Here is an 11637-nt window from a genome sequence, read left to right as displayed (position 1 = left end):
GCCAAGTGAGAGTGACACAAAATTCATTCTGCAACTAAGCACTTTTCACCATAGTGCTTTATTTCTGTTGAAAGCTGGATTAGATGGAGAAACAGGATATGGATAACGCTGATCACCTGCTGAGTTACTACTGAGAGAAACTGATCCAGGGAAAGTGCTTGCTTGAGTTGTAACAACTTCAATGGGAGATAATTTATATAATGTATGGATACCGGAGCCCAAAGATATCAACAACGTAAATGCCGCCACCTACCTTGAGTTCTTAGTGTTATAGCACAACGGCTTCCCCACCCTTCAAACCAAAACGCATTGCTGCTTCACGGCAGAAATAGGTGGGGCGGTGGTACCTACCCGCGCGGACTCACAAGAGGTCCTACCACCAGTAAACTTTACCGCTGTTTTTTGTTCAGCTATTTGCAATATCAATTTATATGTAGCGTGTAATTAGTCTATTAACATTTTTATTCCCATAGATTAGGATAAATGATTAGAGCCTTCGTTTTGGTTTTTGGGAACTTGTATAATTCTCTCCTACGTGATTTTAATTTTATAGTTGAACATTGTATTACGAGTAAAAGCTGCGGACTGTAGAATAGACCGCTTCGCAACGACAGCTGATACCATCAGGCCCCAGCGGTACCGTTTACCTAGCTTGATGACGTTTATAGCTCGCTTGCACTGAAAACAGCGTAAATATAATTTATTACATATACCTACCAAGTTTTTTGAATAGGTAACAAAAGAGCTTTGCATGCACTCCGCGTTTTACATTATATTGCACGTGAAACAGTATCGCGTTATTTCGATTAATATTTCCCGGGCGTTTCAGTTCTATTTTAACTATAAAATCCGGTTCATAAAGGGAGTGCCTTGACCCTGAACGCCCCAAAAACATTATTTTATTTTTATTTTATTTGATCTGTGTTCCTTTAACAATTGAGAAGGATTTTAAAGTTGCCAACGCAGAAATACTGTATGGTATAAAAAAAAATTCTAATTGTCTTTGTACTGCCAATGAAAATGATAACAGCGTTTTTGTCCTCCTCTCCTCCTCGCGCGCGCTATGGGTTGGAACCATTATGTTAAGAAATAAATTTTATTTTATCCTCAGGTAACCGTTAAAAATAAGATATCCCATGAGCCCGTCACTATAGGACCGGACTTGTCGCTTCTGAACATCGTGGCTATGATTCTCGGCAGCGACGAGTGCTGATAGGTGGTTCTCGACTTCTGCGAGTCCACCATCTCGCAGAAGGAGGCGGCGAAACGGGAGAGGGCGAGCTCTTCTTCCCTCTTGGCGTCGTACCGCCGCCGCCAAGCTGGGGGTTAGAAGAGGGCGTTCATCCAGCTCCGGCCCCTGTGAGGAGGCAGTCTCCTGTCGGTGACAGTCACGGGTTGACCTGAGGGGGTTGAGGCTGCGCCGCATGCTACCATCATTATAGCGCGCTGGCACCAGGAGGACGGGACGCCGCGTCGGCGGCTGCGGACTGCGATGCGGTCCGCGTTGTTTCGTCGCTGTCGTCGCCGAATATACTGTGGGAGAGCAACCCGATCGGCGTTGTATCGCGTTCCGGTCCGACAAGCTGGTTCTGACTCAACGGAGTATCCGGGAACACCAACGGCATCGCCCAGATGGCCTGGTAGGGCTGCCGTACCACAGAGACCCACATCGGATGTAAGAGTGCAGGGGAGTCGTCGAAAAAAAAAATGAGGCCGTCACTGACAACATCTTGACTAATTAAAAAATTATTGGAGAAAATCTAACCAACAAATCTCAAAAACTCGTTTCAAAGATCGTTTAGATCTTTTGACGTTTGATCAAAGTCCGAACGATACAAAATATACGGGATATTTTTATACTATTTTCAGTATCTTAATACATATTTTATACGCGGAGAAAATTACCTGTCACCAGCAGGTATACGCACAACTTTTATTGTCAATAATTCCATATGTTTGTGTTGTATTTGTGTGATTTTCGTGAGTCTCTTTAGAAAACTTTAGAGATAATATAAGAAATATTTAAGAATTTCCCAGAAAATTTTATAATTAATATTATAATGTTTTGAGCCTATGAAGTTAAAAACGGATCTTAAACTGGTCTCTAAGGTAGCTTATCAGGAGCTCCGAGTATTTTGCGCGAGCCCTAAGGACGAATAAATGGTATTGTCGATGTCCACTACAAGGCAACATAATTAACTTAACAATTTCTAAGATTAAAACTTGGTTTAAAATAGAATATTCAATCGAATTGTTTGAGCTAACAAAAATACGTATTTATGTGGCGGCGCTTTGACTTTTTTAAAGTGGCAGCAGCCCGAGCGCTGACAGTTGACAGATGACAATTAGCGATGTCGCCAGACAGCTGTGGGCGCTAGTGTGCATTACGTGCGAAACCTCAGGACTATCGGACGGCATCGCAGCTGTACATTGCCTGTTCGGTGGAATTTCAGAGAGATAAATAGCCTTTTTGTTATTGCTAATGGTGGAACTCACGGGCCACCAGGTATTGAGTGGTTACCGAAGCTCATAGACATAAACAACTTAAATGCAGCCACTCATATTGAGTCATCAAGGCTTCACAGCAGAAATAGACAGGTGATAAGTGAACAGTGAATAAATGAGGGGCGTTAATTATAACTATAACTTTGTTTCAAGTAATAAAACAGTTGATTGTTCGATCGTGTTATTTTGTAACAAATTCTCCTTACCTGCGTTTTATTAAGACAATAAGGAAATTTATTGATATATTCGTTTTAATACTGTATAAACTATTATATGTATGTATGTGTGTTTATGTATATATGTATGTATATACTTTTTTTTGTGTATGTATTTGTAAACTAATATAATTTTCATTGCACCTACCACTATTCACTCTGCACTACCTTTGGTTGTCTGGTGGAGAATGCCTTAGGCATTAAGTCCGCCAATATAAATTTTACATGAAGTATAATAAATAAACAAATAGTGAAGGACAAACCCAATACACAACTGAAAAAAATAATTAAATAAAAAAATTCTTATTTTTTTAAATATTTAATTAATTTTTGACCACAATTAGTAAAATTTCGTTAGTAACATTGCGACTGCTTCTCAACTCTTTACTTTTAATTTCTCTAGGATACTATTTATCCCTTATTTACTTATTTTCTTAGTGCCTATCTCTTCAGCTTGTCTCACGGTGTCAGGTAAAGAATCGCCCGCAGTATCAGGTACTAAGAATGTCGCCAACCCCGCAAATATTGCTGCTCCACAGAAAATCATCATCGGGAGTCCATCCCAATATACCATCTGAAAAAACATAATAAAAATATGTACAATGTATAGTATACAAAATCCTATGGTTTTATTGGAATGCTAAATATTTAATTATTTTAATAATTATGGCAAATCTAGTTAGTTAATGAGTATATTAGTATAGATAGCACAACATATTAGTATAGATAACACAGAGTGTATATATAGCACAACGGAAATGGCCTCGAGACATAAGTCCACCTTGAGAATTCGAGGCCTAAATTGAATTATTTAAGAACATCTCACTAAAGAATTCTATGCGTTCCAGTATAAAAATACCGGAACGCATAACTGCGTGGGATGATAACACACTCTACCACCGCAGGTATGTAGTTCGAATTAATATTTTTATTAACAAATAGAAAACTGCGTGGTAAAAAGATAGACGTTATAATCACTACTACACCACAGCGATAACTTAATAATATAACAGAAAACATAATATGATACGTAGGCCCGAACGTGAATGGTAAAGAAGACTCGCTACCTCATACAGCTCCGAATTAAGAATCAATAAACGAACACGTAACGTGTCATTTGTTGCGTTCTAGGAGAGGTTCAAATCAAAAGTCATTGCTTTTTGAAGTGAAACTTCTTTAGGCGCGTTGAAAGTAAAGCTTAACTTGCGTCAGATTCGTTACGGCTAGAGAGAAAAGATACCATTTAGGAAGAGCGAGAGTGAGAAAATAGACAGAGCGTCTCCAAGCGAGTCACCCGACCGTGGAGATAGGTAAAGAAAAAAAGCGAGATAGGCTCGGGCTAGGTTCCTTAATACAAGAGTATTATTATATATAATACAAGAGTAGAGATATAATTTGATTTAAGAATGAAAAATGAAGAAAACCACAATACTATACTGCTGCACTGCCAAAGAAGTTTCACTTCTTCCACATAAACTAAGTTGCACGCGCACCATTTTTATATTTCACTTGTAAGGCTCTATAAAATTTGTAAAAATTTAGAGCAGAATGGGGTACGAATGGTAAAGCTTCCTTGATGCTATAACATATAAAAAGTGATAGATTATTTTTTTATTATTCATTTGCATTTTTTTCTAAACGGGCTTTATTAGTGGAACCATAATAATTATGGTTAGCACAAGTACAAGACGAGTATCGTTGAATGATTAATTAAATTATATAATGATAAAACTAGCAAACAATTGCAAACACGGTTGTTACAGCTAATTGTACAATACCTGTTTATTTTATTAGTAAATAAGTTTATTTTGATTGTGATAGTTATTTGAGAGATATGATTTTTGAACTACTAATTGTTCCATTTAAGGAAAAGATAAAAATTATGTTAGTTTATAAAAAAAATCTAGCATATGCACTTCAAGGCCAAATGTTTGAATTTTCTGAATAAATTAAACACATGCATCAAGGAAAAGCGTCAACTTTCTGGGATAGTTTTCCAAGATCTTGTCTTCCCAGATATATGAACCACGTAGATTTAAAATAAACATACCAGCAAAGGAGTCTGCGGCGCAAGTATGGACCCGATTCGTCCCAAAGATGAACATAAGGCTTGCATTGAATTCCTTGTCTGTGTGGGAAACAGCTCAGAGGTGTACATATATGTTATGTTAAAGCAGAAAGATGATACCAGCTTGCCGCATGTGTAAACTACAATTGACAACCATGTTTGATCTGAAAAATATAAAATCTAAAGCTATCCGAGGAGTTTGCCTGCTTAGGTTCAAATTATCGTCAAGTGGATCTAATTAGTCGGTTAATCTAGATTAACAAAAACACTTACTAAGTGGCAAAAATGGTTGAACTATATACATCGCCGCTCCAACGAAAAAAGATATTAGCAACGGCTTCTTTCTCTTGTATTTCATCATAACAAACATTATTAACACGTTTCCCGGCCCGTCGATAATGGCAACAATCGCAAAATTCATATATTTATTCCCTTGTAATGATACCGAGTTGATTGTCATTCCATAATTTACGAACGTCGAGGTCGCCCACCAGGTCGTGCAAACGAAAAATCTCAACAATAAAGTCTTTGACGCAAATGTTGTTTTCAGTAACTCCATAAGAGCCATCTCTTTTTCATCTTCATAGACCATCTTATCTAGCGCCGTTATGTCTATCTCTATCTTGTTCTTCTTAGCTGCGTTCTGTAGTGTTTTTACTGCTTCCTCTTTTCTACCTTTCGTTAATAACCATCTCGGGCTTTCGTCTATTAGAAAACTGTATAAAATGAACAGCAAAGATGGTGCGTAAATTACTCTTAGGAACGTCCGCCAATACTGCACTTCCCATGCGACAAACGCCAATATTGTACTTCCAATGCAAAATCCGAACAACGATACGATGTAGTATGGGACGCGTTTTTGAGTTTCCACCATTTCTACCGCTATAAATGCAGAATACTACTTTAGTCAAATTTGCTAAGAGTCACATTAAATTATCAGTTCAAACCTGTGAAAATGTTTTGACTACTTTTACTGACTTCAGAAATAGGAACCAAAAAAACCGCCTTACAAATTTAAAATAATTATGAATAATAAAGTTATAATACCAGGCAAACAATGAAAACGTTTTCGATTCAATTTGTTTTGTTTACGACCAACACAGCTCGTTTAGTTTTTTCAGCGGTTTCTGTTGTCCTTTTTTATTGCTCTAAATGGCTAAACAATTAATTAGGCATTTCTTGATTTAAAATAGTTACCGGAATCCAAGAATATAGTAGCAATGTGAATGGCGTCACCCACTCAGAGACATGACGTCAAAGTCCCAATCTTTCGCTCATCTCATTCTCGCCATCTTTGAAAGCAAAGCATATGACAGCTTGACAGCATTGCAGCAAACACAGACTTGATGGTGATACATACAAAACGTTCTACTACCCCCAATTACAAATATTCACGAGTTTTTCGCTTTTGATTTTCATTACACGATGACGATGATGGTTCAAGCAAACAAGTTCTTGGGTAGAAACACCAGCAAATACCTTTATAGTGTCGCACCTTCGGACAAGTGAAGCGATAATTTAGGAATGGTGTTTGGCAGGAAATGGATGAGAGAACCAAAAACCCAACTCAGTGGCGTATATTAAAAGGGGCCTGTGCTCAACAGTGGACCACTGTTGATGCTGATGAAGATGCTATTTTTTCAGCGTTGTATTCGTTAATGAATTTGGCACATATTTCGTTCAAGAAATTGATGCCTCTCTGAGGAGTTAAAGCTCCGGCATCGCCTCATAGCTTTTATATGTTCTTACTCTTAAACGCTCAAACGTCATATTTGTAGAGAAACATAATCACCGCTCCAAAATTAATTGCAGCTTAAGTTAACGTAGTTTTATGAAGCTTTATTTGCGGCTTGTGCTAAGTAACCATTTATCCGTATTTTAATCTACTTCATTCGTACTTAGAATATAAACAGGGGAGAAAATATCGCCAAAGGCAGCTTCCAGGATCTCGAATACAATATACAACCAGTACCACGCTGATGCGCTTTTGGCTAATCCAAGTAGACCTCCTAAAACGCCGGTTATGATAACGGCTTTTTTTCGACCTAACCTGGAAAAATAATAAATTACGATTAATATAGTGAAAGAAGTATAATTAGCCCACCCCGTTATTGTCATCATCATCATCATCATCTCAGCCTGTCTGCTGTCCACTGCTGAACATAGGCCTCTCCAACTGATGTCCAGTGCGGCCGGTCCGCTGCCATCTGCATCCAACGTGACCCAGCAATTTTCACCAGGTCGTCGGTCCATCCGTTATTGTAATTCCATAGAATTAGGATAGGATAGAAGTTCGCCAAATTAACAATATTTAACTAATAGCCTAATTGATCAATTGGTATTGGTATATTATTTTTGTTTCAATCTCCTCAATCAATTTGAAGTCGTCGTGGCCTAAAGGATAAGATGTCCGGTGCATTCGTATCTTGCGATGCATGGGTGTTCGAATCCCGCAGGCAAGTACCAATTTTTTTAATGAAGTACGTACTTAACAATTGTTCACGATTGACTTCTGTGGTGAAGACATAACGTCGTGTAATAGAAATAAAACTCCCAAATTATAATTTGCGTAATTACTGATGGTAGGACGTCTTGTGAGTCCGCACGGGTAGGTGCTACCACCCTGCCTATTTCTGCCATGAAGAAGTAATGCGTTTCGGTTTGAAGAGCGGGGCCGCCGTTGTACTGTTACAAGTGAGACCTTAGAACTCATATCTCAAGGTAGATGGCGGCATTTACCTTGTAGATGTCTATCGGCTCCGGTAAGCACTTAACATCAGGTGGGTCGTGAGCTCGTCCACCTATCTAAGTAATAAAAAAATCTATGCTTAATACGGCGAGTGTTAAGTAGTATTTAAATGTCCACTAATACCACAGTACTTATACATAAATATAATCTTGTTGGATGAAAACAAATTTGTTCACTTGCTTAAATTAAGATTATCATTTGTAATAACATGAAGGCATTCAAAACGTGGGTGATGCTTGATTAACCTGTATAAAGAGTTTTAAATTCGCGTATCTTGAAAACCGAAGAATATATCATAGAATTTTGTTTTTACATTTGGTGTATTTTTTTTACCTGTCAGACAAAGATCCTATGATTGGCAATCCAAACATATAACCCAAGCTATGGGCCGTACCGACAAAAGTTCTTTTCCATTCCTCACAGCCAAGCTCGTACTAGAACGAAAATATTGGAAACATAACAATGCAAGACACGTTCAACAATAAGAACAGATAGAAATAGTTTTTAAACATGTACACAATACTCCCCACGATGAATGTAGAGCTACCAATAATTACGATTATTACTACCATGAGAAATGACTTTGAAGTTTTAGTAGAAACCACATTGTTATCTCCTACTAATTGCTCAAGAATAAATAGAAGAGACATATACGCAGCATTACTTACCGAAGTTACAAAAATACTGCACCACCTTGATTAATTACTACAGAAATCGGCAGCACAATTCTACATCTACCTTTTTTTATTGCATAGATGGGTGGACAAGCTCACAGCCTACCTGGTGTTAAGTGGTTATCAGAGCCCATAAACATCTACAACGTAAATGCCGCCACCCACCTTGAGATATAAGTTCTAAGGTGTCAGTATAGTTACAACGGCTGCCCCACCCTACGAACCGAAACGCATTACTGCTTCACGGTAGAAATAGGCAGAGTGGTGGTACCTACCCGTGCGGACTCACAAGAGCTCCTACCACCAGTAAAACCAAGTCTGATATTACAATATTTAATTAGAAGTTTGTTTATTACTACACTTACTTCAGCAACGAAACTATTCGGTTGGTCGTATACGAATTCTCTACATTTTGATGAATTGATTTTACCACACGTATTGTTCTCAAAGAGGTCATCTTTACATCTGTAAAAGATAATATTTCAGTGAATTGACTGTAGAATTTTTAATAAAATGCCATCTCGTACGTGAGCTGTTCTCAATCGCTCACGTTTGAAAACGAAATGTGATCTTCTGTTGATTTATTGATTAGGTAAGAACCGATGGACTTTCTTGTACACTTTGAAGAATATTGACGCGTGTGGAAAGGCACGGCGATGCAAACTGCGAACATGTGGTCCATCATTGAAAATCGCGCTGCGACGACCCAAATATTATTGTTATCAATTTGGGTACACACCGGCGTTAGTGTATGAATAAAAGCAATAATTTCTTGGCATTAGTTGTAACGCGATTGAGTTCTTTCATGGATGTTTTTACTTCGCGAATGGCGATTGGTGCCTATTAACATCAACTCACAACTGAACAACATATTAACATAGACCTATTTTTTCTCCTATATTTTGCGTAATCACTGGCGGTAGGACCTCTTGTGATTCCGCACGGGTAGGTACCACCACCCCGCCTATTTCTGCCGTGAAGCAGTAATGCGTTTCGGTTTGCAGGGTGGGGTAGCCGTTGTAACTATACTGAGACTTTAGAACTTATATCTTTTTTTTTTATTGCTTAGATGGGTGGACGAGCTCACGGCCTACCTGGTGTTAAGTGGTTACTGGAGCCCATAGACATCTACAACGTAAATGCGCCACCCACCTTGAGATATAAGTTCTAAAGTCTCAGTATGGTTACGACGACTACTAACAACAAAGATTATTAACCTATAGCTGATCTCTTCGGCGGCAAAAATATAATTTACGGAATACAGTCCATTACACAAATACGCTATGGCCAGATAAACCATCAGCTCGCCGTGGTACCGGCCAAACATGCGAAAATTCACTAAAATCTCATCTAAGAATGACGTCATTCTTTCTCGGACTGATTCCGCACTGCACTCTTAGAATAATAACTTGAAACTGAGATGCAAAAGCATAGTTTAGTAATTTGGCACGTATTTACAAAGCAATTAGGTAATAAATGCCAATGTATACACACATTAATGTCTGCTTACATCATTTTATCAGTATTATAAATATTGATAGTGAATGTTATGAGGTAGTTGGCGACATGCTTAGGTGTAAGACTTCATGGTTTATTCATATCGAGTACAACAATCACCGTGGTATGTCTACTAGTGGTCTTGTCACCCAATATAAGTGCAAGCGCTCTTCTGAATGTTCATCACACTCACTCACTTAACACAGTACACCAGTTTTTACCAAGAATTAATGCAGTGTTTATTTTTGTGCTTAAATTAGTGAACGAGGTTACGCCCCACCTGATATTAAGTGGTTACGGAGCGCATAGGCATCTACAACGTAAATACCTGCCTTGAGATATGAGTTCTAAGGTCGCAGTTTTTACAGTACAACGGCTGTTCCATCTTTCAAACCGAAACGCATTACTGCTTCACGGCAGACGTAGGCAGGGTGGTGGTGCCTTCCCGTGCGGATGCACAAGACGTCCTACAACCAGTGAAACCAGTAAATGTCTTCGTGAACCGCAAATATTACAAAAAAAGAATGGAATCTTATCGTACATCAAACGCTACTTCCTTAGATACTTGGATAATTCCAGATGAATACAGCATGACGATACCGCAGCGCGTGTCTTCCAATTAATCATGAAATCACGTGATTTCAAAGACTTTTGCAAATTTTTGTTTTAGTAAAAACACTTATTATACGAGATAGGTATGTATCGCATTCGTGTATCGATGGTATCTGGTAAAAAAAAAAACTATTATAAATACGAACTCACAGTTTTGTAGCAGCCCCTCTAGGCTTGTTACAGACTACACACATGTTTACATAGTTGATTAAAAACGCATGTACGGGCGAGCGGCTATCGAAAAGTTTAATGCAAACATACCTAGTTGATGAAATATCGATTGGATTTCATTGTAATTAAATTCTAAATTATGCTCAAGCTCCTTCGCAAATGCCAGTTTTTTATAGTTGGAAATGGAAACGAAACATATTTGTAGAAGTAAGTATTAATTTTTCATTACTTTTTGAATTTTTTTATTGTATCACTGATAACTCTACGTAGTTCTGAGATTAAGACGTATCCGATAGGCAAGATAACCGAACATCTAAGATAGAAATGACTAGAAGGGCTAAGTAAGAATCGTCTTAAAGTTGTCGCGGCCCAGTTGGTATAGAGCCCGGTGTAGTTACATGAAGCGATACAACTATGCCGAGCTTCAAACCCCGCAGGAATGTAGCAAGTTTGCTAACGAAAAACCTACGTAAAACGTCTTCATGAACGACTTCCGTGGTGCGCGATCACCATTTTCTACCACCACGCTGTCTATATCAGCAAAGCAGTTACACGCTTCAATAACTTCACAGCAAAGAAGTAATCAAATGAACTTAGGACATCTCGTATCAAGGTAATGGAATAAACAGGTGACATTTATGAACTAATCTAAAATTTACACATTAGAGCCATAAAGTGGGATATCAATGAACAATTTAATTATACTAGAGGTCCCGCAGTAGTCGAAATTCGACTATAATTAATTGGAATTGTAAGTTTGTACTATTATGACTGTATTTTATACTTCTATAATCACAAATTTCGCAAAGACTACACTATAAAAAATATTAACAAAGACAAACAATATTTAATCTATTCTCAATTTGACCACAGACGTCAAGAACAAAAGTTTGACAATAAATAGTATGCATGCGTGTGTGCGTCAAATACATGGTATGTGGTGTGTGTAATGTTTTCTTTATTGATTTAATGTATCTTTTATGCATTATTTAAAAAAAATATTAGCCTCCTGTACTTCTTCTCTATATTCTCTATAGGTGTGGAAAATTTCATACTCCTAGGTCCGCGCAATTTTCGTAAAAAGGGATACAAAGTTTTTGCTTCACGTATTAATATAATATAAATAATAGATTTAATGTATTGTTG

The 11637-nt window shown here is 37.9% G+C and overlaps 1 protein-coding gene across 1 annotated transcript; it reads right to left on the bottom strand.

Moving 5' to 3' along the window:
- Positions 1-3058: 3058 nt before the first annotated feature.
- On the bottom strand, positions 3059-9624 carry LOC149501630 (organic cation transporter protein). Its single transcript, XM_089732415.1, has 7 exons — positions 9429-9624; positions 8577-8676; positions 7871-7971; positions 6687-6838; positions 5062-5670; positions 4771-4952; positions 3059-3294 (listed from the first exon to the last, which is right to left on the bottom strand). The coding sequence occupies exons 1-7, from the start codon at positions 9575-9577 to the stop codon at positions 3139-3141; spliced, it is 1449 nt and encodes a 482-aa protein (XP_089588541.1). The 5' UTR covers positions 9578-9624; the 3' UTR covers positions 3059-3138.
- Positions 9625-11637: the final 2013 nt, after the last annotated feature.

This window comes from Bombyx mandarina, chromosome 13 (genome assembly GCF_030267445.1).
Source record: "Bombyx mandarina strain Sakado chromosome 13, ASM3026744v2".
Classification (NCBI taxonomy): Eukaryota; Metazoa; Arthropoda; class Insecta; order Lepidoptera; family Bombycidae; genus Bombyx; species Bombyx mandarina.
The sequence above is the reverse complement of the archived record's forward strand: the minus strand, read 5'-3'. Positions and strand labels throughout refer to the sequence as shown.

Excerpts from the sequence above, each read along its gene's own strand:
- LOC149501630 (XM_089732415.1), bottom strand. The coding sequence starts at position 9,577 with ATGACGTCATTCTTAGATGAGATTTTAGTGAATTTTCGCATGTTTGGC. Across the intron at positions 6,839-7,870 it reads ATAGGATCTTTGTCTGACAG|GTTAGGTCGAAAAAAAGCCG; the intron begins GTAAAAAAAATA and ends TTATTTTTCCAG. Across the intron at positions 4,953-5,061 it reads TCAACCATTTTTGCCACTTA|ATCAAACATGGTTGTCAATT; the intron begins GTAAGTGTTTTT and ends TATATTTTTCAG.